Source organism: Lissotriton vulgaris, chromosome 3_1, assembly GCF_964263255.1.
Source record: "Lissotriton vulgaris chromosome 3_1, aLisVul1.2, whole genome shotgun sequence".
NCBI lineage: Eukaryota > Metazoa > Chordata > Amphibia > Caudata > Salamandridae > Lissotriton > Lissotriton vulgaris.
Genome location: NC_141689.1, coordinates 700,607,423 through 700,635,371, shown reverse-complemented (window position 1 = coordinate 700,635,371; position 27,949 = coordinate 700,607,423). Strand labels below are relative to the sequence as shown.

At 46.3% G+C, this 27,949-nt stretch overlaps 1 protein-coding gene across 3 annotated transcripts in view; it reads left to right on the top strand.

Annotated features, from left to right (window-relative positions):
• PJA2 (praja ring finger ubiquitin ligase 2) overlaps nt 1-27,949 on the top strand; it is a 201,481-nt gene that overhangs the window by 103,109 nt on the left and 70,423 nt on the right. For 2 of the 3 annotated variants that reach the window (XM_086961006.1, XM_086961005.1), the window contains 2 exons: nt 10,599-10,778; nt 25,359-25,544. In XM_086961006.1, coding sequence (XP_086817132.1) covers nt 10,599-10,778; nt 25,359-25,544 — 366 coding nt within the window. The remainder of the gene's footprint in view (nt 1-10,598; nt 10,779-25,358; nt 25,545-27,949) is intronic. The other variant, XM_086961007.1, reaches the window with a different exon arrangement.

Here is a 27,949-nt window from a genome sequence, read left to right as displayed (position 1 = left end):
GGGATATGCTTGTTTAAAATTAAAACAACTCACAGTTTTAGCCGTGTGGGCTCACCCAGACTTCACCAGGGCCCGCAATCTGCAAAACATAAAGATAATGCGAGGACAAACAACATGTAAAAAGAAATATATCACATGGTAGGGAAATTACCCAAATGTGCCACTCACTGTTGTCCCTTAGATGTTCATTACACCGTCTAAAATACCGCTATCACCCATCTGTGCTTCAAACACCAAATGAACGAATATAGTGTCAGAAATTCTCCTTCTTAAGAACTGGATCTAACCAGAAAAATATAAGGGTTAATGATTAAAGATAAACTGTATTCTCAGCCGGGTTAAATGTGCATATAGTTACCAAATTCGGTTATGTGCTCCCGAGTATTACCATGATTCATGGGTACTTGATCTACGATGAAATTAGATCAAAAGCGCATGCCCCGTAAAATGGTCATTCCCAAATGGAAAAGGTGGTAAATAACATTTAATAAGTAGAATCATTTGCTTACTTGGGCTCCCACGGCAGGGGTAGTCTTCATGCCGCGCTTAGCCTGAGGAAAACATCAGAGCAAGCACGTTAGTCACCTGCCCCAATCGCACTTAGAAGTCCCATAATCACCTAAGGTATTACGATTTCACTTACTTTAAAGTCGGCTACTCCCCATAGGCTACCTACTTCATAGCACATCCGCGGCCCGAAATACACAGAACGCCGGCGAGATGCAGAAGTAAATTGCATCTTGCCGCGGTCACGTGTGAGGCCGTCAGAACGACGTCTTGACGTCATAGGTGCTTAAAGTGAAAGGAGCCTTATTTCTCGAGTGCCGATAAGTTTCAATTACCAAACTATTAGATAAGGCCACAAAGCCTTGCCTATATTGTCAGCTTTTGTAAATAAAAGTTTACAAGAAGGCGCTGGTATTCGCTCTTCAAGGGAGGCATGATATTTGCGAATGCAAGTGCCGGGTGGGGCGGGTCAAACCAAAAGCCTTCTCCAGTGTGAAAAACTTAGGTATAAGAAACTTTATTGACAACGTGCCATTGAGTACAAGGGCAGGAGGTGTCAATGCTAAATTCTCCTTAGGGAGATGTAATTTTACAGTCATCCCAAAGGGGGAAAAAACAGACAAAGCGCCTAATTTCAGGGACACAAATGCTAAGCTCATATGATTGTAACTGCACAGAGCTTATTTCACTGATAGTCTCTGTAAGAGGCAGTGAAAAAAGGGGGGTGGTGAAAAAAAGGGGAGGGGTGGTTTTAAAGCCCCTTTATATCTTGGAGGAGGAACAAAAGATATGATTAGAGCCACACTCAAGTCAAATTGGATGCTAATTTTAAGGGATATTAACAGTATACCACGGGTTGACTTACTATATACTATAGTTTACTGGTAGATGGCAAAAAACCCGGGTCCTACACTGCCCCTCCGCTTTATGTTTCCCTTCTGCCAGAGTGTCATCGCCTCATCACTGTCCCCCCACGGAATATCGTCATTAAGACCTAACAGATGGCTGGACAGGTGGTAAATCCACCTTTGTTCTTTTTCAAACAGACCACTTTCAGTACCCTGATGGAGTTGTTCAATAATTGTCCATCTGATGTCGTTTGAGGTATGTTTCATTTCTAAAAAGTGGGTCGTTAATTTGGTGGTATTTCTCTGGCATCGGATGTTACTGTGATGTTCGCAGATGCGTAGTTTGATGCGTCTCTTCGTCATCCCCACATATTTTAGTCCAGTCCACAGGGGCAAACAATCAGATATACAACGTTGCATGAATTGCAATTAGTATGGTTTCGTTGTTGTCATTGTTTCCCTGGTTCTAGGTCTAAAGTCCTGGTATTTGTGGTCAAATGGCACACGCTACATCCACCACAGGGAAAATACCCTGTGACTGGAGTTAGCCCCCAAGCATTCATAACACTCTCCTCTCTACCCTTCCCTACCTAATATTTGTAGATCTGAAAACAGCGTTCAATCTGGTCCCAAGAGACAAGCTCTGGTCAGTCCTCCATGAGATGGGGGTTCCGCCATACCTGTGCCAAATCATGAAGCGGTTACATGAGGGTAACTATGTGCAAATCAGATTTGTCAAGGAAGGAAAATTCACGGCCCACATCCCTGTAAGTAGAGGTGTCTGCCAGGGATGTGTCCTTGCCCTGGCTCTTTTTAGCCTTATGTAAATGGGCTATTGATTTTTTACTTAGTAAGAAAGAGCTGGATATCCCTAAGTTGGCATCACGTAAAATTCCAGCCATGATCTTTGCCGATGACATGCTGTTATTGTCAAAATCGCCCATGGGAATACAGAGGGTACTAAATAGATTTGAGGCGTTTTGCAGAGAAAGAGTGCTTGAGATCAATCTCCAAATACAAAATGTATGGCATTCAACTCAGCCAAAAGTACCAGACCAAACCCAAGTTACCAAATTCGGTTATATGCTCCCAAGTATTACCATGATTCATGGGTACTTGATCTACGATGAAATTAGATCAAAAGTGCATGCCCCGTAAAATGGTCATTCCCAAATGGAAAAGGTGGGAAATAACATTTAATAAGTAGAATCATTTGCTACATGGGCTCCCACGGCAGGGGTAATCTTCATGCCGCGCTTAGCCTGAGGAAAACATCAGAGCAAGCACGTTAGTCACCTGCCCCAATCGCACTTAGAAGTCCCATAATCACCTAAGGTATTACGATTTCACTTACTTTAAAGTCGGCTACTCCCCATAGGCTACCTACTTCATAGCACATCCGCGGCCCGGAATACACAGAACGCCGGCCAGATGCAGAAGTAAATTGCATCTTGCCGCGGTCACGTGTGAGGCCGTCAGAACGACGTCTTGACGTCATAGGTGCTTAAAGTGAAAGGAGCCTTATTTCTCGAGTGCCGATAAGTTTCAATTACCAAACTATTAGATAAGGACACAAAGCCATGCCTATATTGTCAGCTTTTGTAAATAAAAGTTTACAAGAAGGCGCTGGTATTCGCTCTTCAAGGGAGGCATGGTATTTGCGAATGCAAGTGCCTGGTGGGGCGGGTCAAACCAAAAGCCTTCTCCAGTGTGGAAAACTTTGGTATAAGAAACTTTGACAACGTGCCATTGAGTACAAGGGCAGGAGGTGTCAATGCTAAATTCTCCTTAGGGAGATGTAATTTTACAGTCATCCCTAAGGGGAAAAACAGACAAAGCGCCTAATTTCAGGGACACAAATGCTAAGCTCATATGATTGTAACTGCACAGAGCTTATTTCACTGATAGTCTCTGTAAGAGGCAGTGAAAAAAGGGGGGTGGTGAAAAAAAGGGGGGGGGGTGGTTTTAAAGCCCCTTTATATCTTGGAGGAGGAACAAAAGATATGATCAGAGCCACACTCAAGTCAAATTGGATGCTAATTTTAAGGGATATTAACAGTATACCACGGGTTGACTTACTATATACTATAGTTTACTGGTAGATGGCAAAAAACCCGGGTCCTACACTGCCCCTCCGCTTTATGTTACCCTTCTGCCAGAGTGTCATCGCCTCATCACTGTCCACCACGGAATATCGTGATTAAGACCTAACAGATGGCTGGACAGGTGGTAAATCCACCTTTGTTCTTTTTCAAACAGACCACTTTCAGTACCCTGATGGAGTTGTTCAATAATTGTCCATCTGATGTCGTTTGAGGTATGTTTCATTTCTAAAAAGTGGGTCGTTAATTTGGTGGTATTTCTCTGGCATCGGATATTACTGTGATGTTCGCAGATGCGTAGTTTGTTGCGTCTCTTTGTCATCCCCACATATTTTAGTCCACAGGGGCAAACAATCAGATATATAACGTTGCATGAATTGCAATTAGTATGGTTTCGTTGTTGTCATTGTTTCCCTGGTTCTAGGTCTAAAGTCCTGGTATTTGTGGTCAAATGGCACATGCTACATCCACCACAGGGAAAATACCCTGTGACTGGAGTTAGCCCCCAAGCATTCATAACACTCTCCTCTCTACCCTTCCCTACCTAATATTTGTAGATCTGAAAACAGCGTTCGATCTGGTCCCAAGAGACAAGCTCTGGTCAGTCCTCCATGAGATGGGGGTTCCGCCATACCTGTGCCAAATCATGAAGCGGTTACATGAGGGTAACTGTACAAATCAGATTTGTCAAGGAAGGAAAATTCACGGCCCACATCCCTGTAAGTAGAGGTGTCTGCCAGGGATGTGTCCTTGCCCTGGCTCTTTTTAGCCTTATGTAAATGGGCTATTGATTTTTTACTTAGTGAGAAAGAGCTGGATATCCCTAAGTTGGCACCATGTAAAATTCCAGACATGATCTTTGCCGATGACCTGCTGTTATTGTCAAAATCGCCCAAGGGAATACAGAAGGTACTAAATAGATTTGAGGCGTTTTGCAGAGAAAGAGTGCTTGAGATCAATCTCCAAATACAAAATGTATGGCATTCAACTCAGCCAAAAGTACCAGACCAAACCCAAGTCTAAATCGTAAACCCTTAGAGAGAGTATCTGCCTTTGATTATCTCGGCATAACTATCTCAGAAACAATGGAATGGGGGGCGCAAATTAAAAAATCAACCTTGAAACTGGCCCAAAAATCGGGGGGCTTGCAAACATTTTCAGAAAATCCAGCTACAAACCTGTGAGCCCAGCAATAGAAATATACTGGGTTCAAGCTAGGGCAGCAGCGCTCTACGGAGCAGAATTATGGGGCCACCATAGTTCCGAGAGTCTCACACAGACAGAAAATACCTTCCTCGGGTAACTGTTTGGTCTCCCACAAAGCACCCCACTAGCACCGCTCCAAATGGACTTGGGGGTTATTGCTGAAGAAGTTAACCTCAGAACCCTTTTAGTTTGGCGACGTCTGTGGGTCAACCCAGAACTTTTACATTATAGGGAAGAACTAAGAGAGGTGATGAGTCTACCGGGGGCTGGCAAATTACCCTGGCTCTCCTACATCTGTCAAATTTCAGGGCATTTGGGACAGGACAATCTCTGGGCTGACCCAGAAGAGGCATGTGCCACCGTGTCTAGGAAAGATCTGAAGGATTGTAACTGGGAGTCCAAACTGGCCCAACTCCAGAGCAATCCTTCAGTAGGCAAGCTTACTGCAGCTTTCTTGGAAATCAAGGACTGGTACAGCCTAGAGCTGGCACTAAATGATATTACGCCAGCAACTGCCATATTTGCAGTTCAGACACTGGGCTTTGCCCCTCCGCTCCTTTACAAACAGATGGTCGGGCTCTCAATCATTGGGCTGGCTAGCTTGTGACCGCGCCATCAAATCAGAAACCCATGTTTTCTTATGTTGCCCCGGATACCATAAAACGAGAAAATGATTGTTGTTCCAAATCTGCAAAAACGTAGGTACCAGGCTCTGTGACGAGGCTTTTAGAATACTGAAACGTGACACTAGCCTCCCAATTGCATACTCTGTAGCAGACTTTTTATTCTCTATGTGGTGCACTCGTAGAGCGTTTATAAAAAAAACAACCCTATAAATAAGACCTATATTCTCCTATATTAATTGCCTAAATAAGATTTTCCGAGGGATTACCAGTTTTATCGCATATCAGAGAATGATTTTAATGATCTACCATATTTATATTCTGTATTTTTTAATAACTGGGCTGCTATTTGATAGCTTTGGCCACCTCTAGTGACGAAACCAAAGCTCTTAACTCTTAAATCTGGACCGATGACCTCCTCAATCGCATTGTACATGTACACTGAATTGTCATTCATGTTTCTGCCTTTGATTGACATTGCGATCCATATGACCAGCTCCTCTTCCTATTGAGCCGCAGACTGACTGTACTTTACTTATACTGCCCTAGGTTGTACCCGGCTATGTTTTATCTAATTGTTTTTAGGTCTCGGCCTGCGTAGGCTGCGCTTGCGCAGTCTCGCTGGCGAAAATGTTTGTTTTTCAGTAGGGGGGCTTGAACCCGCCCCTCTTCTCCATTGGCTGGCTTCCTAAATGGAGGCCAGCCATTGGAGGAGAGGGGCCTCACTCCGTTCAAGCCCTGATTCGGAGGGGTGTTTTTTACGTTCTTTCTCTTTTCTTTCTCTCCTCTTCCCGCTGGCTGGAATTGTACCTTCCAGCCAACGGGGAGAGGAGAGAAAGAAAACCACGCCCTCGAATCCCAAAATGACCGTGCGTTTCTCCAAGGCATTTCTGCCTCGCCTCGGAGGAACATGGTGGTGTTTCCAGAGCTGCTCGGCTCGCCTCCCCCACTTCCCTCTGCCCGCAGCCCTCCTCCGTCCCGCTCTCGCCTCCAAATTGCTTCTGTGCTGGTTGTATGTTCATGGAAAGACACCCACGTGCAGGGGCCGAAACTTTACTTTTCACTGTAACGTGAGTATGCAGCAATAACCAATGCAGCAAACACAAACTACATCTGCGGAGGACACAGCCCTCTGCGCAGCCATTAAAAGTTTGACCCATATCAGCACTTGCTCCCTACAACTCTCCAGAAACTGTTGCGTCGGAGGCAGGCCCACAGATGCCAGTGGTAGGGTCCCGGGATTAACAACAATCGGTACCTGGCAGTTTCCCCGCCAAGTGCTTGCCGCGCCCCGGCCCCGGAGCAGCTGCAGCAGGAGGCGGGTGCTGAGGATCCTGCAGCTGCCGGACATGCCCAGGAGCAGGGGACCATAAAACGAGCCTACTCCTCTGCGTCGGCAGGAAGTGGAGGGAAGGGAGCTCAGGCGGGTCCGCCTCCTATCGCCGCCCACTGTAGGCAGAGGGACTCGCACAGCAGTACCCCCCGGGGTCGAGGTGGCTGCGCCTGCTTTCCCCACACGAAGGGCAGCGGAGGAGAGGCGGTGCCAGGCTCCGCGGTCGTCCGAGGGGAGGGTGGCTGAGGGCCGGGTTACGGCTTCTCCCAGTGTCGCCATCTTGGGCTGGGAAGCTCACTTGTTTCTCTTAGTGTACCTGCCAGCTGACGGAGAATGTTTCCAAATGAGAGTAGTGACTGTCTTCGACAATTTTCTTGCCAAGCGCTTCATCATGTGAGCAAAGGAGATCTGGATGTTTGTTTATCCTTTACAAATAAGTTGGTTGGCGACTGCAGCCTCCGCGCCCCGTCCCCGGCGCCTTCCACCTCCTTCTCCACAGCCTCCTGCTCGTCGTTTGCCTCCTCGCACTACTCGTCGTCCTCGTCCGACGAGGAGCTGGAAGACAAGCTGCTGGAGCTGAACCCGCGCCCGGGCTTCGAGAGCATGTGCCTGGGCTCCTCGGCGCTCGACCGGGACCTGAACTTTAGCCTGGAGGCGGGCGCTGGCTCGCACTTCGAGTTCCCAGACTACTGCACGCCCGAGGTGTGCGAGATGATCTCCGGGGACTGGCTGGAGTCAAGCATCTCCAACCTGGTGTTCACCTACTGAGGGGCAGGCGGGACAGGGCCCAGCTGTGCGCACACCACAGCCAGGAACCCACCTGGGGTCAGGGGGCGACACTACACCCCAGCACGGTCTGCTTTCCTGCCGGAGCTGCCAAGGGTAAGTGCTTGTGCTAGATCTTCTTGCCTCTGTTCCCTGTTTCTTGCCTCTGTTCCCTGCTTGTTGCCTCTGTTCCCTGCTTTTGCTCGATTTTCTTGCCTCTGTTCCCTGCTTGTGCCTCTGTTCCCTGCTTGTGCCTCTGTTCCCTGCTTGTGCCTCTGTTCCCTGCTTGTGATCCGGTTTTCGTGCCTCTATTCTCTGTTCGTGCCTCTATTCTCTGTTCGTGCCTCTGTTCCCTGTTCGTGCCTCTGTTCCCCTTTCGTGCCTCTGTTCCCCTTTCGTGCCTCTGTTCCCCTTTCGTGCCTCTGTTCCCCTTTCGTGCCTCTGTTCCCCTTTCATGCCTCTGTTCCCCTTTCGTGCCTCTGTTCCCCTTTCGTGCCTCTGTTCCCCTTTCGTGCCTCTGTTCCCTGCTTGTGCCTCTGTTCCCTGCTCGTGCCTCTGTTCCCCTTTCGTGCCTCTGTTCCCTGCTCGTGGCTCTGTTCCCTGCTCGTGGCTCTGTTCCCTGCTCGTGCCTCTGTTCCCCTTTCGTGCCTCTGTTCCCCTTTCGTGCCTCTGTTCCCCTTTCGTGCCTCTGTTCCCCTTTCGTGCCTCTGTTCCCCTTTCGTGCCTCTGTTCCCCTTTCGTGCCTCTGTTCCCCTTTCGTGCCTCTGTTCCCCTTTCGTGCCTCTGTTCCCCTTTCGTGCCTCTGTTCCCTGCTTGTGCCTCTGTTCCCTGCTCGTGCCTCTGTTCCCCTTTCGTGCCTCTGTTCCCCTTTCGTGCCTCTGTTCCCTGCTCGTGCCTCTGTTCCCTGCTCGTGCCTCTGTTCCCCTTTCGTGCCTCTGTTACCCGTTCGTGCCTCTGTTACCTGTTCGTGCCTCTGTTACCTGTTCGTGCCTCTGTTACCTGTTCGTGCCTCTGTTACCTGTTCGTGCCTCTGTTACCTGTTCGTGCCTCTGTTACCTGTTCGTGCCTCTGTTACCTGTTCGTGCCTCTGTTCCCTGCTTGTGCCTCTGTTCCCTGCTTGTGCCTCTGCCTCTGTTCCCTGCTTGTGCCTCTGTTCCTGCTTGTGCCTCTGCCTCTGTTCTTGTGATCCGGTTGCTCGTGCCTCTGCTCCCTAGGGCGTTACTGGCAGAGAGCTGTGTGTGTGTGTGTGGCTCTGTCTGTGTGTGGCTCTGTCTGTGTGTGGCTCTGTCTGTGTGTGGCTCTGTCTGTGTGGCTCTGTCTGTGTGTGTGAATGTAAATGTACATGTATTTATATAGCGCAAATCACTGACCGAGGTCGGTATATAAGCGCTTGCTTAGGGAACCCGTCCTAGTATTCCCCTGTGAGATAACCCAGGCAGGGTATCCACAAGGTGAAAGCCAGTCATCCCGCTGCGAGGGGCCGTTGTGGAGATTAAGCAAGCTATTGCCCAGAGTCGCAGAGTGTGAACCCGTGAGTCGAGAAGGCACCGGAGCGAGAATTATCGAGTCCGTGGAATTGTTTTTTTTAGCCCAAGACCCGCCGAGGCGGGGAATTGAACCCTGGTCCAGGGCCAATCTCAGCTTCCGGGTCTGCCGCCTCTAACCCCTGAGCCACACTTCTCCACTCTGGCTCTGTCTGTGTGTGTGGCTCTCTGTGTGTGTGGCTCTGTGTGTGTGGCTCTGTGTCCGCTAATACTCTACTACTCTCTAATGCTCACCTATTGCCATTGTAAATGACAATACCATTTATTTCTGTTTGAAAGAAAAAATGAAAAAAATGCCTATAACAAAGCCGAGACCATTGCATTGTAAACGCTTGTTATTATATGTACCCGGTTCTGTTTCTCTCGTCTACTTTTATCTGATCTTAAAGCAAACGAATTGTATGTTATTTTACATGTGCTTTTGTGGCCAAATTGACTAAAATAAAGATTTGATTGACTGATTGAATATCCCCAGGTGCTAGACTGAATCAGGAATATTCAAAGCAGTCCGTGCTGGCAAGGGCACTGTGAGACCGTGTGTCAATGCTCTTCTGCTGCAAAAGTGACAGACCTAGCCTCACGTAGTTGCAACTAATGCGTAGTGACATCAGTTTCATACATTTATCTGACTTCACGCTCAAATGCCAAGCCAACTGAAAAACCAATGTGCAGAGTCCTAAACGGACCTTTTTTTGGATGAAAGAGACCCCTACCACAGATCCAGGAGGCAGGAGGGTGGGGAGGAAATCTGTGGTTAGACAGAGTATCCATAACAAAGAGCGTTACCGAAAGTAAGTGACTTTTAATGAGCACTCCTAACTGCAGATTCCTCAACTTGTGAATGGATACCAAATCAGTAACACCCAGGTAAGCATGTCGAATGCCTAAAACTGAAACGTCCTGCTGGACATATGAAATGATTGTCGTTCTGTTTGCTTTGAGGAATATTCAAGGCTAGGCCCTGCAGGGAAGGGCATAGTTCGAGGATGGGATCTATGGGATGACCTTGTTAATGTCACACAGGAAGTGTTACCAACCAGCTTTGTAGGTCTTCATTGTGCAATATGTTGCAGTTAGTGGGTTTGACACCCTACCGCCACCCTCTAGGTATGTGGATGGGGTTTGTGGGACAGAATACAGGAGTAACTTTGCTCAAGAAGATGCCCCAAAGTAGTTCCTTTTATTCTGCAGCAGGCAGAGGTTATTGCCTCTCATTTCTGTGCACCTTTGAGTCAGTAATTCGGATGTAAATGTGCTCTAGGCCCAGGCAGGTAAGGCAGATAATAGAGTAATGTCACAATTGGTACAAAGATGTAGCTGATGGAATTGAGAAATTCCTTATGCAGACACTTAAGTTGCTTAGGTTGAGAGGTCCAACTAAAACTTCAAATAGTCCGTAGCGGCAGACAAGAGCGCTAACATACAGCTCCTATTTGTCTCCTCGCCAGTGGGATCTTAACTATGGTCTGAGGTCCAATCAACCCAATTATAATTTGTAAAAAGCTGCTTAATGGTGAAATCTGATTGTTTTGCTCTTGCCAATATTGCCTTGGCCATGGAGAACAGTTTATTTATAGTTACTTTATTCGCAGTTAAAGAAAAAATGGTTCCAGTGTTAACATTGATTAAACACTTATGATATAAATGCTTATAATTTTTTTTTATTTTAGCTCTGACTTAAGTGAAGGAGAGTGGTCTACCTGTTTGCCTTCTTATTTTACTGCCGAAAACTGCCACTCCTCCAGTGATGACAGCTGGGAGACTCTTCCCAGCAAAGATCAAGAACGTGAACTGCAGAGCAACAGCAGTGGCTTGGAGGAAGGACAGGTCCCCTTCTGTTTCCAGGCAGAGTATGCATTCTTTAATACTTCTTTGCAGAATACTTCCTTATGCCTGAGGAACGTATTTGCAACGTTCTGAATGCTTTAAGGAATCACCATCCTTTGGTACCAGTGTTAAAAAAGAAACATCATCATCCCGGTTTCATTATATACATATCGCGACAGGGAACCAATTTGTTCAGTTTCGATTTGCAAGAATCAAAAGCCTGTATGCTTGACTTCACACCAAACTATTTTTGTGTATTACATCGTAGGGTGTTGCAGCTCTATAGCTTGATTGTGTCTCATTTTGTTTACATTACTACGGCAGAGGATTCCCTTCTGCTACTGTTCAAAAGGAATTATTTCATTAAGAGACATGAGTTAGACATGTTCCTTGTTTTAAAAAATTTCGACATGATTATTAATCTATGAAACAAAACAAAGAGCGTTTCGTACCATGTTTTGTTACTATTAGAGATTGTTACAGAAGCATTTATCCAACTGAACAAACACATATTCTGATTTCAAACAAGGTAAGATCGCCTCTGACATGCACACTCCTTTACTGTGAACCAAGAACAACGCACAAGGTGAGTTAACTCGTATTACGATAATGCAATTTCTTAAAATGATTCTTAGGAATGTGATGTAGGCCAGTAGTAAGACGACAAGTGTAGGGAGTGGACCTAATTAGCATAGCCCCTTTTAATTAGTTGTTGAACTCTGGAGAGGACTGCTGTAGATGGAAGTTAAACAGTAAGGAAGTCCAGACAGGTCATCTCTGATAGCAATGGGGTCAAATGTGTATGAACGTGTATCGTGATGGTTCGTTGCTGCTCTCAAGATTTCACTTTTATGTATTACACTGTCCCCTCTGGTGGAGTAATGTAATTTGCCAGCAGTTAGTATGTATGTGTGCTGTGTTTACGTAGCACAGACGTAGCTGAAAACCAACAGAGAGCTCCTCATGGTCAAAGGCAAGTTTTAGTCTTTGGGTGATAGGAGAGGAAGCAGCCTTATCTATCATGTATATTGTCCTACCTAGCTCAAACAACCTGGAAGGGGGGCTCCCCATTGTATCCCTTCCCCTATATTTTGTTTGTCATTGTCACATTGTTAAAAACATTTTGTTTTTAGAGGTTGCATAATCGATGTATGTTTTTGCTTGTTCTTGATTGACGATGGAATTAAGGTTATCACAATCTGTATTTTATTGTGTTTGAAATTCGAAAACATTCTTGTTTCTTTGGATACATGTAATTGTTATAATCTCTGCTCATAATAGTACATAGTAAGAAATGCACTGCTCATAATAGTACATAGTAAGAAATGCACTATGTCTTGTTTACATTTTTAAAAAGAGCAATAATTATGGTTATATTTGAAACCAGGAGCATGACTAACTTGAGTCTCCAATAGAATTTCTTGGGGTTCTCTGTCACAGTTTTCATTTAGCAGGCCATATCCCCAGCTGTTTTACCAGGCGTAGCCCCACATCGTTTTACTGTTTTTTAAACCACTTTATTGAATTACTTCATATAAAGTTCTGAAATTCACATACAAACATTGTATTATGTTGCATTAGCACTTTAACATTATTTAGATGACAAGACTTATTCGAGTAGAGGTGATTTATTAGCCCTACTTAGAATCCTATACCCTTATTCTTTGAAGGGAACACAGGAGGGGGGTATAAAAAATAAAGCATAATGAATATAACATATACATTGAACGCACGTTGTTTACAGTAATTGGATCGATTCTGCTGCGTAATTTGTTTAGATTTTATTAGTGGAAATCCCAAACTCTGCAGATTAGCCCAACACCATGTGACTCTGGGCAAAAGCTTGCTTAATCTTCCTGACGGCCCCCAGTGCCTTGAGACCCTTAGGGTGATTGTTAGCACTTTACAAATGCGTATTATTATTATTATTATTAAAGTTCACAGTCCTATATTTGGGCCCACACTTTTATCAGTCTTGACCCTGTACCTCATGGGAACAGTCCAGCCTGAACTGCCAAGCCAGGTCCTCCCTGGACCAGAAACAAGCATCCTGGGATCGGTTCGGGGCAACACCCCATATCAGCCAGGCTAGCTTAAATCCAATGGCACATTGAGCCCGGGGGCCCACATCTGGGCATGCCCGGCGCACTTTGGGGCGAGGAAGCAAAACACACACAGATGATGGATGGAATGCAGATCAAATCAAACATTCACCCCAGTCAAGAGATCTGGGTTAAATCCATTGTTCTTTTGCTCACCATGCTACCCTAGTTTAGACCCAGCCATATGCAAATCAGTCCAGGGAGGACCTGACCTGGCAGTTCGGTCTGGACTGTTTCCATTGGGTGCAGGGTCAAGACTGATATACCTATGGTGGGTTCAAACTAGAATGTCATGGGGAGCAAAAAACGATGGATTTAGGCCCAGATCTCTGTACTTGGTTGAATGTATGACATTGTTCTGCATTCTGTCCATCAATTGTTCTTTTTGCATGTGTCACCCAGAGTGGAACGGGTATGTCCAGACGTGGGTCCCGTCCTCTCCAGGCCCCTGGAGTTAAGCTATCCTGGCCTATAAGGGGGAATCCCCGAAACCGGTCCTAGGATGCTTGTTTCCAGTGCAGTGGGGACCTGGCCTGGCAGTTCGGGCTGGACTGTTCCTATTGGGCACAGGGTCAAGACTGATTTGCATATGGCTGGGTTCACACTGGAATGGCATGGGGAGCACAAAAACGATGGATGTAGGCCCAGATCTCTGTACGGGGTAGAATGTCTGCCGTTGTACTGCATTCGGTCCATTAATTGTTCTTTTTTGCAGTTGCTTTTTTCCAGGCATCATCTATAGCCTCCACCCATTTGTATGGAACCTATTATGGGGCATGCCAGTGACTTCTAATTGAGTTCCATTTAAAGTTGAAACTGTTCACTTCTCACCCTCTACCGTTAACAATGATTGCACTACCTTGTTGATATCTGGATTGACCACTCCTTCATGCCTGGTCAGGTTTGGCCGCCTCGATAAGGCAACTGTTTCCCAAGAATTGTTCAGTCGTACCCCTAATCTGTCTTTATTTTTCCAAAGGTGCAAAGAGTTCTCGAGCATTGCATATCTCCCATCATTACAAATGATTCTCACAACCACCTGTCCGCATCTCTGGTAGGCAGTAGCCCTACGAAACTAGTTTAACATGTCCAGGGGAGCTTGTCGTCCTAAGACACAGCCAACCTATTTCTTTTCAGGTATTGATTCCAGACGGATCTAGGAACCTCAATAAACCCGAAAGGATGGTAGATTCCACTTAATAGTACCTCCATACTGTATTTGAACATAAGCACCACTTTCCATCAAAATTGTTCCCCCAGAAACGAATAGGTGGTGCATTGTATCCATTGTGAATTATCCTATGTCATGGTATCCTTCATTCCTTTGCTCAACCTGCCAACTCCTTAAATAACATTTGCGGTACGATCATCACTATTTTATTGACAAAATATGATATATGGGAAAGTATCGCAATTTTAGCGAGTGAGACCCTAATCATCGCAGAACAGTGAACATTGTAGGCACTCTTTAAAAACCTAATCACGCTCAAGACTGTATAGACTTTAGCCAAAATCAAGACTGAATCCATATGGAATACTTGAACCCCTCACATGTTTGACTTGCAATGACCTGTGACTACGGGGATCGGACCAATATCATAAGCATGTTTTTTTTGTCCAACCTCAATGGAATAGGCTTGATTTCATCCATTTAACACGAAGTCCAGATAATCTACTAACATATCCATTATAACCGACAACTGTGATACAGGATCTCAACAATATATCACTGGCATACAAAAAATTAAATGTTAAATACTATTGCCATATCTTTATCAGTTACATTATTTCTGAAATGTCACGCAGTGAGTGGGCTCTCTGTTCAATGCAAGTAATATGGCGGGAGGAGGGAACCAGGAGGTACTGTCCAGTCCCGGGTTTCAAGTCAAACTGTTAGGAGTAAATCAGATGTGATTGCAGAGCCAAACCCATTTTTTTAACACAGCATATAAACAAGGCCACCCAAAAGTAATGTATGCTTTGTCCATAGGTACACGGCCTGAACCCCGTCCCCATAACATGGCAGACCAGGCGTCTCAGTGTAATTGAGTGTGTAGGGCCTGATAGTACACCCTGCACCATCAATCTCTCATCTCTTTGTAACCCCTCTCTTACTTTTTCAGTAGTGTCTTTCACTTGTGTATTTCACTTAGCTTAACACTTTCGTTTGATTGTGTCTCTGTCATCTCTTGCACTCAACTCTTTAGCTCACCTACCTTTGTATAATCTGTTACTGCAAGAGACTATTAGTTATAGATTCCTTACCTTAGAATTACCCCCAGGCGTCAGACTGGATCCGGAGAATTTTTTCTTCAGCAGTACCCTTGCCCGTCGGTAGGTGGCGTCTGTCTACTTCACGTACGTCGTTGGTGTTGTGATTGCCAGAATGATGACGCAGTATCTACTTAGACACTGGCCCTGCATGCTGACGTCAGTTCTTTCTTTTTCTGCACCAGCCAGCCCAGACTCTGAAGAGAGAGGTACCCTTAGTCATTTTTTGACTAGTGTTATTCGACTTTTGTCGACATCTTTTTTTGAGTCCTTCGACTCCTGGTGCAACCAGGGATGTCACATCCGCGGATTAGCTTGAAGCATTGTGACTCTTGTCACAGGCTGATGTCGGTCATGGATCCGCACCTCTTGTGCTCTTTTGGTGCCTGGAGCGCGACCACGACCCGAAGTTGTGCTCTGATTGTCAGGCCATGAACCCGAAGTCTTTGCGGGAGCGGTCCCGAAAGCTTCTGGAGGCCCGGTAGTCAGCTCCGTGCCGCCCAAGGTCCAGGTTATGAGGGAGGTTACCACCATCACTCCTCATCAAAGTCTTTGTTTTCAGGTGCATATAAGCACAAGAAGAAGGTAAAGAACCACAGTCGCTCTTCGCCGTCTCCCTATCCGATGGCCGACGTGACATGGGACGCGGAAGGTCATCGTCCTTCGGCTACCCCCGCGGATCCTACAGGGACGGCTCTGAGCTACCCTCCCTTCCCGGGAGCCAGAGCGTCCCCCTCCCAGCTTCGTGCATTTTATGAATCCCTCCGCTACAACTTTGGGCAGCCTCACTCCACCAGCGTGCCTTCGGGTCCTATGGACTCGGCTGGGGGCTCTAGGCCTTCAATGCCGGCGGCACCGGCCTCGGTGCCGCAGGGCCCCCAGGGATCCAGGCCAGTCGACCTCACGACTCATCCTCTTGTACTGATTCCTCTGACGGCACCTCTGCCACCTCTGATGCTGGTCTTGTCCCTGGCCGGCGTCTACCCCGGCCTCCCCCTCGTCTTGGACACAGAACCGGACTGGCGCCGACCGGTACTTTTGTACCACTGTTCTCTCCTGGCATTTCCTATTGCCCTGAGTGGCAGCCAGAGGAAGGTGTGGAGGGCTGAGAGGCGTTTGTTGACCCTTTGGGAGACCAGCTGGAGGAGCCGGACTGGAGAGAGAAGTGGGGTCAAGCCAGTGGTCTGGATACCTCTTCAGACCTTGACATGCTTTCTCCCCGTACCGTGGCCACTAAGGAGGGAGTCTCCTATGCTGTGGTGTTGCGTAGGGTGACAGAGGTCTTGGGCCTTGAGCTTCCTAGGGTGGCAGTCCGGACAAATAACCTGACTGAGGTGCTTCAGCCGGAAGCGTGCCTCTTCGACGCTGCGGCTGCCGTTCAAGGAGGCCCTCACAGACATCCGACTAGGCACTTGTTCCAGGCCTAGCACAGGGGCTCCTGTGGGTAGGATGATTGCCTGACCCCACTGCCAGGCCCCATGCGCCCCCGTTTTCCTCTCCCAACACCCTACTCAGTGTGGGATACATTTACGCAGGTGCTGCCACAGTGCCCGGAGGAGGCCTGGGTTTGCAGTTGGGAGAGTTGCTGCAAAGTTTGCCGTCCGCTGTGGGCTGGACACCGCTGGGGAGAACGATTCCTACGTCAGTAGTCCTAAGAAGCTTTGCCTGGCTGAGAGCCACTGGCTTTTCTGGGGATGTCCAATCGATACTTTTGGACATGCAATTTGATGGCCGTCGTCTGTTTGGTGACAAGGCGACATGCGCTTGATCGCTTCAAGGATTCTAGAGCTACGGCCAGATTCTTGGGCCTCACTGCCCCTTTTGTAGCTACTGAAGGGGTGCCCCACCACGTTCAATCCAGCATAACAGGCGGTGCAAGCTACCCAGCCTCTGCTGGGCCGTGGACGTGGGACCCAATGCAGTGGGTCTGGGGGCCAGTGGGTGGGCCAGTCCACCTGTGCCCCCTCTGCAGCATCCTCTAAGCCTTCCTAGTACGACATATCAGGGCCACCAGTTGCCAGTGGGCAGCAAGGTCCACATTCACCATCCCCACTGGCACAACACCAGGTCGGACAGGTGGGTTTTGCAGATTTTACGAATGGGCTACTCCCTCTTCTTCGAGACTGCCCCCTCCCACCATGCAACCAACACTCCATCGCATGTCCGAGGATCACTTGGCCCTTCTCTGTCAGAAAGTTAAGTCTCTCTTGGCCAAGGGAGCTATTGAGCGAGTCCCTGTCCCAGAAGTAGGTAGTCGCTGTTACTCCCACTACTTCCTGGTGCCCAAGTAGAACAAAGGCCTGCGTCTTGGTTTTCAGGACGCAACCGCTTCCTCCGGAAGGAGAAGTTCAAAATGTTGACATTTGCTCATGTCCTGTCTGCCCTCGACCCTGGAGACTGGATGGTAGCGTTGGACTTGCAGGATGCTTATTTCCACATTTGGGACTTGAAGTACCAGTGGGTACAGCATCAGGGGATGGGGTTCTTTCCAATGTCATCCAGATCCCGGAGGGCACTGCACACCAATTGCAGTGGTGGCTAACAAACCAGGATTGGGTCAACAGCAGATCCCTTCCCTTCCCCAACCAGACTCAGATGTGTCACTTCTGGGATGGGGCGGCCACATGGGAGAAGTGGAGATCAGAGGCCTCTGGTCTCCGGCGGAGTCCGGGCTCCACATCAACCTTCTGGAGCTCTGGGCGATCCTTCTTGCACTAAAAGCATTCCTTCCTTCTGGGAAGAGTAGTTCAGGTGTTCACAGACGCCACCGCCATGTGGTACTGCAACAAACACAGCGGGTGGGGTCGTGGACCCTATGTCAAGAGGTTCTCCACCTCTATATGTGGCTGGTACATCAGGTCACGTCCCTGGTGGTTCAACACCTAGCAGGTTCCTTGATCGATGGGGTGGACAAACTCAGCCAACAGCGCATGATGGATCACGATGGCGTCTTCACTCCGACGTGGTGCAAGGTCTCTTTTGGCAGTTGGGAGAGCCTTGGTTAGATCTGTGCAATGTCAGCAGTTCTACGCGTTGGAATTTCCAAGGCAGCACTCGCTCTGCGGCGCTTTTGGTTGCGAGTTGAATTGAGGTCTCCTATGCTCCTTTCTGCCGATACCACTTCTGCCCAGAGTGCTGAAGAAAATCAAGCACGACTGGCCCCAAGTCATTCTAGCGGCTCTGGATTGGTCACGAAGAATCTGGTGTCCCGAGCCCTAGAACATGGCCATCGATCCTTCAATCAGACTGCCTCTTCGGGAGGATCTTCTGTCGCAGCAGCAGGGGATGGTCCTCTGTTCAAAGCTGTCCAGCCTCCACCTCCTTCTGTGAAGATTGAGCGGCAATAGTTGACAGATTTTGACCTTCCTACCGAAGTCGGTAATATCATCTTGGCAGCTAGGCATCCATCCACTAAAACGGTATAAGCCTGTAGATGGAACAAGTTTGTGGCATGGTGTGCAGCACAGGCTGAGGATCCCCTTTTTGCCTCTTTCAGAGGTTCCTCTCTTCATTCTTTCTTTGGCCCAGCAGGTCTCTGCTCTGGGCACCCTTAAATGCTATCTTTCAGCCATTTCGGCTTTTTTGGCCTTCTGATCAGCCTTCTGTTTTCAAGTCCCCTATTGTAAATAGATTTCTTAAGGGCATTACTCACCTCTTTCCTCCTATTCCTTTTGTAGTTCCCCAGTGGGGCTTGAATCTGGTCTTAACTTACCTTATGTGTGCTCCTTTTAAACCACTACATCATTGTCCTTTCAGACACTTGACCTTTGCCAAAAGAAAAAACAAGGACATTTTTGAAAATTAAGTGTATTTAAAATAAAATAAAAATATTGGCTTAATTTTTCCAATCACTATGAGTGTCATGAGTGATTGCGTTTGAGTGAATTTTAGAATAATATATCAGTACTGGCAATGCTTTTTGTTATTGTGCTTATAGTTTGGTCCAGCCTTACTGATTAAGGACCAGAATCCTTTATTGATTTTTGCATTGATATAGCCACTACCAGCTTTAGGCAACTAGCTTGTGCAGCGGTCTTACGGAGACCTCATTAGGACCTGAAGTCCAATCTAAGATCCTGGACTAGGCTTATGATGGCGATACTTTGTTCAGAAAGCATATTGATGACTCCTTGCTCGCCATCCAGATAGGAACTGATACCGCCAGATCTCTTGGCATCCTGGTATCGGAAGTTGCCCTTTCGCGGAGCACGTAGACATATTCTTGTAAGTGGTATAGGTGCATACCAACGCTTCGAGCAGTTCCAGCCATATCAGCCACAGTATAGACAGGATTATCAGCAGCCATTATATTGGCAACCATCTACAGCGAGTTTCTCCAGACAGGGCTCCAGCAGAAGACCACTGTCTCAGAGCCGCAACACAAGTCGCAAGCAGTGACCTCAGTCAGGTATCGCTTATTACCACCTCCCGTCCAGTTGGTGTGAAAATCTCTTACCATGTCCTTCAGTGACAGAACACCACAACGAACAGATGAGTATTTGATTTATTCACCTATGGCCATACCCTGGAGTTTACAGAACAACCGCCAAACACTCCGCCCAGGGGAGCTTAACCCCCCTTGTCTTCACTTACTGGAATGAGAGAGAGAGAACCTTCTCTATTGCTCCAAAGGAGCAATAGAGAAGGTTCCTGTGGCTCAAAGGGAGGAGGATTGTGCTCCCTTTTTTCTTCGTATGCAAGAAATCAGGGTGAGAAGAGACCTATTTTAGATCTCAAGAAACTCAACAAATTCCTTAGGAATACCTTCAGGATGATTACACTCTCAAACCTCCTTCAGCGCCTCAACAGTGGAGATTATAGGACCTCTCTAGCTGGAAGATGCTTATTTTCATATACCCATCCACCCCAAGCATCGAAGATACCTCAGATTCACCATTGCTGGAGCCCATTACCAATTCAAGGCCCTCCCCTTCGGCCTGAAATCCGCTTCTTGGATATTCACCAAGTGCATGGCCCCAGTAGATGGAGCCAGTGCTGGTTTGTATGGACAACCCGACCAGCATTTCTTACATCAACAAACCGGGAGAAACAAAATCTCTTGACTCCCAAGCAGCCCACTAGCTTTGGCTCATGGATCACAGGAGATCCCTAAGAGCTGAACATGTTCCGGGACTGCACAGTACTCTTGCAGATGCTCTCAGTAGGACAAAGGACAGTTGCCACGAGTGGGAACTGGCTAGATGAGGCGTTCTTGAGATTGGGGCTGGGGGAAACAAGCGCTGGACCTCTTCGCTATGGACAGAAATACCAGATGCCCGTTTTATGCCAGCAGATTCCCTTTCCCAAGATCGTGAGGTGATGCCGGGATATATATATATATATGCATATGCTTTTTCCCCCATCCCACTGATTCCCAAGGTCCTCGTCAAGTTGAAGGCTGAACACTGTCATCTCCTGCTGATTACCCCTAAGTGGCCCAGGCACCACTGGTTTTTGGAGCTTCACCTCTTGGAGGACAAACCCATTCGCTTTCCACCAACACCATCTCTTCTGACTATGAACAGGCCGGATGTGTCACCCGGAGCCAGCATCTCTTCAATTGCTTGCGTGGCTCTGGAATTCTATGATTTTTAGGACCTAAAGATCGTTCAGGAATGCAGAGATATTCTCTCTTGGACGAGAGCAGTCGGCATCAACAAGACATACAAGTTAAAATGGAAATGATTCTGCATTTGGTGGCAAGAGAACAATCTGCATCCATGCCGCTCTTCTCAAGAATAGATCTTACCTTATCTCCGCTCCCTGGCTAAGTCAAGCCTGGTCTATGCATCTGTTAAGGTCCACCTCTCTGCAATCTCTCGATATAGACATTCTTCTATGGCTTTGTCTCTCTGTTCTACAAGATCTGTTAAGCAATCCATGAAAGTGTTATTCCAAACATTCCCTTCAGTGAGAGCACCTCTGCCAGAATGACATCTTAATGTGGTTGTCTCGCAACCTTTCGAGCCCATTCATCGAACTGACCTTATATTTCTCTTGTGGAAAGTTGTTCTTCTCCTCTCTCTCTCACATCTACCAGAAGGGTTAGTGAGATGCAGGCTTTTACCACTAAAGAAACGTTGCTTCGCTTCACAAATGACTCTGTGGTTCTCGGGGCAAATCCTAAAATCATCCCAAAAGTTCCTTCACAATTTCACCTCAATAAGCCTGTTGTCCTTTGGTCTTTCTGCCCAATTCGTTAATGCCGGCTGAAAAGGTTCTGAACTCTTTGGACATTAAACAATGTCTCCAATTCTATCTACAAAGAACCAGGAGCATCTGCAAAACTGACCAGCTATTTGTGGCCTCGTCAGGTCACCGCAGTGACAAAACCAACAATTGTTAGATGGATCTTGGCAGCAATTCAAATTTGCCCCGTCAAAGCAGGCAAACGTTTAGCGAGAAGGGCTTAAGCTCATTCGACAAGAGCAGTCCCCACTTCGGCTGCTCTGCTTGTAGGCATTCCACTAGAGAAAATCTGCTGCGCTGCGCTGCGATGTGAAGCAAACCCACACGTTCACATAGCACTACTGCCTGAAATCCGCGCAGCATACTGCCCAGATGTGGGCCAGGGGGTTTACGGCATCTATTCCAATAAGTGGAGCCTCTTTAAGTAGGTTTTTCTTCATTATGTTCAAGATGTTAAATGTTTCCTGACATTGGTGTGTATATATATATAATTTTACGAAGGACAATGTTTATACATAAACCTTTTTAATCTCAATGTCGATAATGAAGATGTTTGTATGTTTATTTATGTGGATATGTGTATTCCACCACCTCTAAGGGTAATTACATTTATCATAATACAGCTTGCTACTGTTATTCAAGCATGCAAATCAATGAAAGATACCCCAATACTAAATAAGTAAATAAGTTACTTATCTGTAACTGCAATTATCCGTTATTAGTATCTTACATAGATCCGCATGCAACCCACCCCACCCTCCTCTCCTGAGTGGCTTCCCTTATGACTGGAATATTACTCACACTTGTGCTGGAAAATCTAAGGGACTCAGTCTCTCTTGGGAGTGTTCTGAAGGGTGCTAGCAGTTGATTGGTTATATTTTAAATTGTGGTCCTTTTTTAAAAAGTACATAGGTTATTAATCTGATGGTCTAGGGCCATTGTAGCCTATAATACTTTTATCATTGACTTGATTATGGTACCCTGGGACTCCCAGGCTTGTTTATGGTACCATGGGACTCCCACTTTGTCAACGGGGAATGATTCAAGCATGTACATCTATGAAAGATACCAATACTAGATAACTGCAGTTGCAGGTAAGTAACTTATTTTCTTTTCCTCTTGATTTCTCGCTCATTTTTCTTCAAGCTGTCGCTTTGGGAATTGCCTCGTCTTAGCCTGTTTTTCTCTCTCTCTCTCTCTCTCGCTCTCTCTCTCTCTCTCTCGCTCTCTCTCGCTCTCTCTCGCTCTCTCTCGCTCTCTCTCGCTCTCTCTCGCTCTCTCTCGCTCTCTCGCACTCGCGCTCTCTCGCTCTCTCGCTCTCTCGCTCTCTCGCTCTCTCGCTCTCTCGCTCTCTTTCTCTTTCTCTTTCGCTCTTTCTCTCGCTCTCTCTTTCTCTCTTTCTGTCTCTCTCTTTATCTCGCTCTCTCTTTCTCTCTTTCTGTCTCTCTCTTTATCTCGCTCTCTCTTTCTCTCTTTCTCTCTTTCTCTTTCTCTCTTTCTCTCTTTCTCTTTCTCTCTTTCTCTTTCTCTCTCTCTTTCTCTCTCTCTTTCTCTCTCTCTTCCTCTCTCTCTTTCTCTCTCTCTTTCTCTCTCTCTCTCTCCCCTCCTTTATCTTTTTTTTCATAGTGAGTTTTTTTTCCTCACCTTTCTCTCTCTCTTTGGTCTTACTGTACTGTCATGTCCCTGTCCTTTTGCCATTTCTCTTAATCTTTAGTTGTTTCTCTCTCTTTCGCACTTTTCTCCCCATACCTTGCATAGCGACGGACATACTGCATGCCTTTTCACAGGGACACCTGTTTATCAGCAGTAATTAATCAAGTATATTGCAACTTTCTTCGTCACCGCCTTGCACGTCCCCCAAAAACAGGCTGTAATCAGTGGACCGTAATTATCATTCATTGTTTGTCCTGCTTGCACTGACACCATAAGTGAGTGGACCCTGCCAGCATGGGAATGCATATGCCCCACCCTTGCACTATAGGGCCTGCGGGTAGTGATAGGGGCTTTTATGCCTGCCCTCAGATACATTCCACAGAGGTGGAAGCACATATGCACATGGCATGAATAGCACTTTAAGGTCATTGTAAGCATTAATTGACCCCATGGTCATTACAACTCCTGCTGCACACTGTCATGCGGTTTTCAGACACAAATCAGTGGTGTGTTCTTTATAACGACAAATGCATGCAAGCCTTTAATGCAGCAGAAGTTATATAGGCAGACCACGTTTGTCTTTGCTACATTCGATGCAAGCCTTCTTGTAATGCATGTTTATTCCATTCACATACCAGGTAGTGGAAATCGCATTGTGACTCGTGCAGGCCCTACTTGCATCTGTAAAAGATAAAGGAGCATACTGTGCCTATTTCTTAAACCTTACTCCTGCGGTAGTGCTATGAGCAACTCGTGAACGAAGAGAATCGCATTAGGGGCCAAATGCTCAATGTTTGACATTTCTTGTGCAATTGTACACTTTCCTCCCAGAAAACCTTGGCGCATCACTACAAGTAGACCAGCTGTAAAGCACAGCGTGAAAAGGGAACTCCTTTTCTTGTAATGGACTACACGTTTAAATGAAAATGTAATGAAATAAAGACAGTGAAATTAGCTGTTCAGACATTCCCTTTAAAACGAGCGCTAATATAATGTCTTCGTAATTAGGACGAATACCTTCTAGAGCCATCAGTAAAGTAATTGAAATTCAGGTCCAGTTGTACAGGTTCCTTGCTGGGTTAAGGAACCGATTACAATGACCAACACTTGCACTCGTTCGTATGCTTCCCCTCACCCACAAACACCATCACACACACAAGCCTTCACATCAGAACTCCTGCTTTTCCAGCACTCTTCGTACTACTCATGTCTTATTGTGTGGAAATCAAAGCTCCTGGGTACTTCTAGCCAACTGGCATTAAATCCACCAGTATACCTATGACAGATAAGTGCATCTAAATGTTTGTCACCATCATCATCTTCATCAGTGGACTGCCACAGTCGTCCAAGCACAGAAGCACAGTGCCTATTTTAAGCTGGGCCTATGTTGATTTTATTTTCTTCACACATTCCTACATAAACTCCCGTCCGGGAATGGCTCACTGATAGGTACCTCAAAGGATTCACATCACATCCCTGGATTCCATCATCATTAGCAACATCTAGTGCAGAGCATTCATAGCTATATAAACTCAGACTGCATGGTAGCTCCTTCAGAACATAAAGGCTTACTTTTACACAGAATTCAGGACCGCCATGTAAGCCTTGATTCTTCACTGGGTGGAAGCGCCTTGCTTGCTAGTCCCAATGTTTCCACCAAAGAACACCCTGAAAACTGCCATCCAAATTATCAAAGGTATACCCAGGCACTCCTCTGACAGACCGGGACTGACTCATCCTATGGAGGTTACATCTTCTTTATTATTCGCTGTACACTTCTGGAAGGCATTCTCCTACTGTACACTGTCATACCCATCTGAGAAAATAAGTATTACAGGTGGCCAACTAATTGAACTGAGCATTGACACTGTCTGACAGAATGAATGGAACCAACTATCTGGCATTCTGTGACTTGGCAAAAGGGGAGCCTTTGGACAAGCAGACTGTTATCTTTATTCTGCATTTTTTGCTCAGTTATTGAAGTTCTAGTTTTAAGTGGTGCCAAATGGGTTGTCTTCCAGCCAGTTCATTGCTTTTGGTTATACAAATGAATATTTAAAGTGTTAGTAAGTCTGCCCTGCACACTGGCTATAGTTCTGGGAACTAATTGCGCCTTCAGGGCTACAGACCATGATGGTTTTGCAAGTGAATTATTTTTTATTCACATGCTGTGCATTAGTCTGCTAATACTGAAATCAGTGTGTGACCTGTTTTTTGTTTCCCTCGCTTCTTCTCCCATTGTCTTATTGAGTTCTATTTCTTACACCAAAATCCTCTTGCAGGTAACTTTGACTTGTCGAGTGGCTAAAAATCTAGTCTGTAAGGTGCTTCAGGTCTCTTAACAAGCCTTGTATGTGCCACTTATGCTGAAATATTTTTCTGTCATAGAGAGCAGCCATCCTTAGAAGCAGGGGAGATTCCATGGCTTCGTTATCATGAAGAAATTGAAAGCAGCAGTGATGAGGAGAATGAGCCTGTCAGCCAGTTTGTCCACCCAGGATTTTTCATGTTGGATGGAAACAACAATCTAGAGGATGACTCCAGCATGAGTGAAGATTTAGATGTAGAGTGGAGGTATGCAACTTTATTTGGAAAAACAGTCTTTTGACTCGTGGTGGATCAATGGCAATATTTTATGATGGTTCATGCATTTCTTGAAAACTCATAGATAAGACATTGTGGGGTAGGTTACTTGCCATGGCAACAATTTCTATGGCATTTATTTATGTTTGCAACATGGCCTTCGCCCCCGCAAAGTAGATCCACTTTTCTATTAAATTAAAGATTGATTTTGCATTCATTATAAATGTGTGTATACAGATCTCTTTTAGAGGATATTAATCACTAGTCATATCTACTGAATATTCTCGCCCATGTACAGGGACCCCGGAGTACATAATATGGGGTAGAAAAGTGTGTGGCTCCTCTGCTTCTTTCTTAAAGGTGTCCAGTGCATCAGCCTCTTGGGGTGCTACGATAGGTCCATATGGAACTCGCTTGAAAGGTTCAAAGACAAATTGTCCAAGGAAGATCGGCAGGATTTTGAGGAAGTGCTCCAGAAAGGAGGCCTAGTAGCGAACCAGATGATTAGTGCAGCAGCAGATAGTGCAACCCTCACAGCACATGCTTATGCCCATGGAATATGTCTTAGCTCAGACTTACTGCACTTAAGCCAGAAGCCCAATAATACATTTTGAATTTGCCCTTTACAGGTAATTCACTCTTTGGATCCCATACAGATGACAAAATAGCCAAGATGAAGGCGGAACTCGACACTCTGAAGGTGATGGGTCTGGAAAAGAGAAAAGATTTCCATTGTAGGTACAGGCCAAACGATCGCAGGCCCGATCATCTGAGGATCAAGTCCCTCAATGGTCTTAATTTTAGCAGCAACATCAACCCAAAGTGATCTACCAAGGTCGCCGCTCTACACGTGGCCATGCCAGACCTCTACCTCTACAAAGACACCTGCGCAGCAATGAACAATTGCTTCCTCAGTCACCGTTCTTCACTCCAGTGGGGGCGGGGGGGGGGGGGGGGGGGGGGGAAGTGTGCCAATCATCTTCAAGAGTGGCGCAACATTACAAAAGATCGGTGGGTTTTGAATACGCTGCAAAACGAGTACTCTCTGCAGTTTCGTCATCCACCCCAGCAATTCCTCCAGTAAAATCTGTCTGCCACCAGTTAAAACTACTGTAACAAGAAATTTCTACTCTACTACAAAATTCTGCTAAAGTGGAAATTCCCCCCTTAACACAGAGGAAAGGGAGTGCACTCTCAATATTTTATGGTGCTAAAGAAAGGTCCCAAAGTAGAATTCAGACCGATATTGGACTTGCATCTTCTGAACAAAGCCACCTGCAGAGAGAAATTATGCATGCTGGCTCTCCATCAAATATATCCTCACCTCCACCAGGGAGACTGGATGTGCTCGATAGACCTGCAGGATGTGTATTTCCACGTGCCAATCAACCCAAAACTTCAGACGTTTCTACTCTTCATGGTAGGAGCCAAGTATTACCAATACGAAGTGATACCTTTTGAACTAAAGTAGGCCCCACGAGCCTATACCAAATGCATGGCCATGGTAGCAGTGGCCTTTCATCGCCAAGGGCTGTTCATCTATCCTTACTTGGACGACTGGCTGCAAAAGAGTTATTCTCCTCAGTGCTCATGAGACCATTATCAGATATCTCTAGACTTGCTTCAGCAACTGGGTCTCCACGTCAACTTTGCCAAGTCGGTTCATCAGCTGACCCAAAGCATACAATATCTGGACGTGTTACTGGACTCCAAGGTAGGAAGAGTGTGTCCTTCTGAAGAGAGGCTATCATTATCACCATGAAGTGCAGCCATCTTCCTCTCACCCCTTCAGCCGCCATTCTGGCAGATTACCTCTCTCCTGGGGTTGATGCCAAATTGCATCATCATAATTCCCAATGCCAGATTGAAATTGCGACCCTTGCAGAAGGATCTCGAAGACCAATGTGATCATCGTATGTGGGAAGCTGCCTCTGAATAGGCTATACCAAAGTAAGGTATAATGTAGGCAGAGGTAAAAGTAGATAACACCTTAATCTCTATTTGTGGTAGTGTGGGAGAGCAGTAAGGCTTTATCAGAGGGTAGTGCTAAGCATTTATTGTACACACTCAGGCAAGAAATGACGTCACACATTCATAGACTGAACTCGGACCACCTTGTTTGTATAAAAATATTATTTCGTGTTATTTTATTTCTAGAACCAAATCATAGGCACAATCTTACTCTCAGAAGCATAGTATCACGAATATGCATTTGACATTAACTTGGTTTTGTTACAGGTTTGTAAACTTTGGCAATAAACAGTAAAAATTACTTATCTGATAGACATTTAGCTGCAGATTCCTTAACGTAGAATATCCTTCGGGCGCCAGACTGGTTCCCTAGATTTTTCAGCAGTACCTTTGCCGCCGGGGGATGGCATCGCATGGGTCCGCCC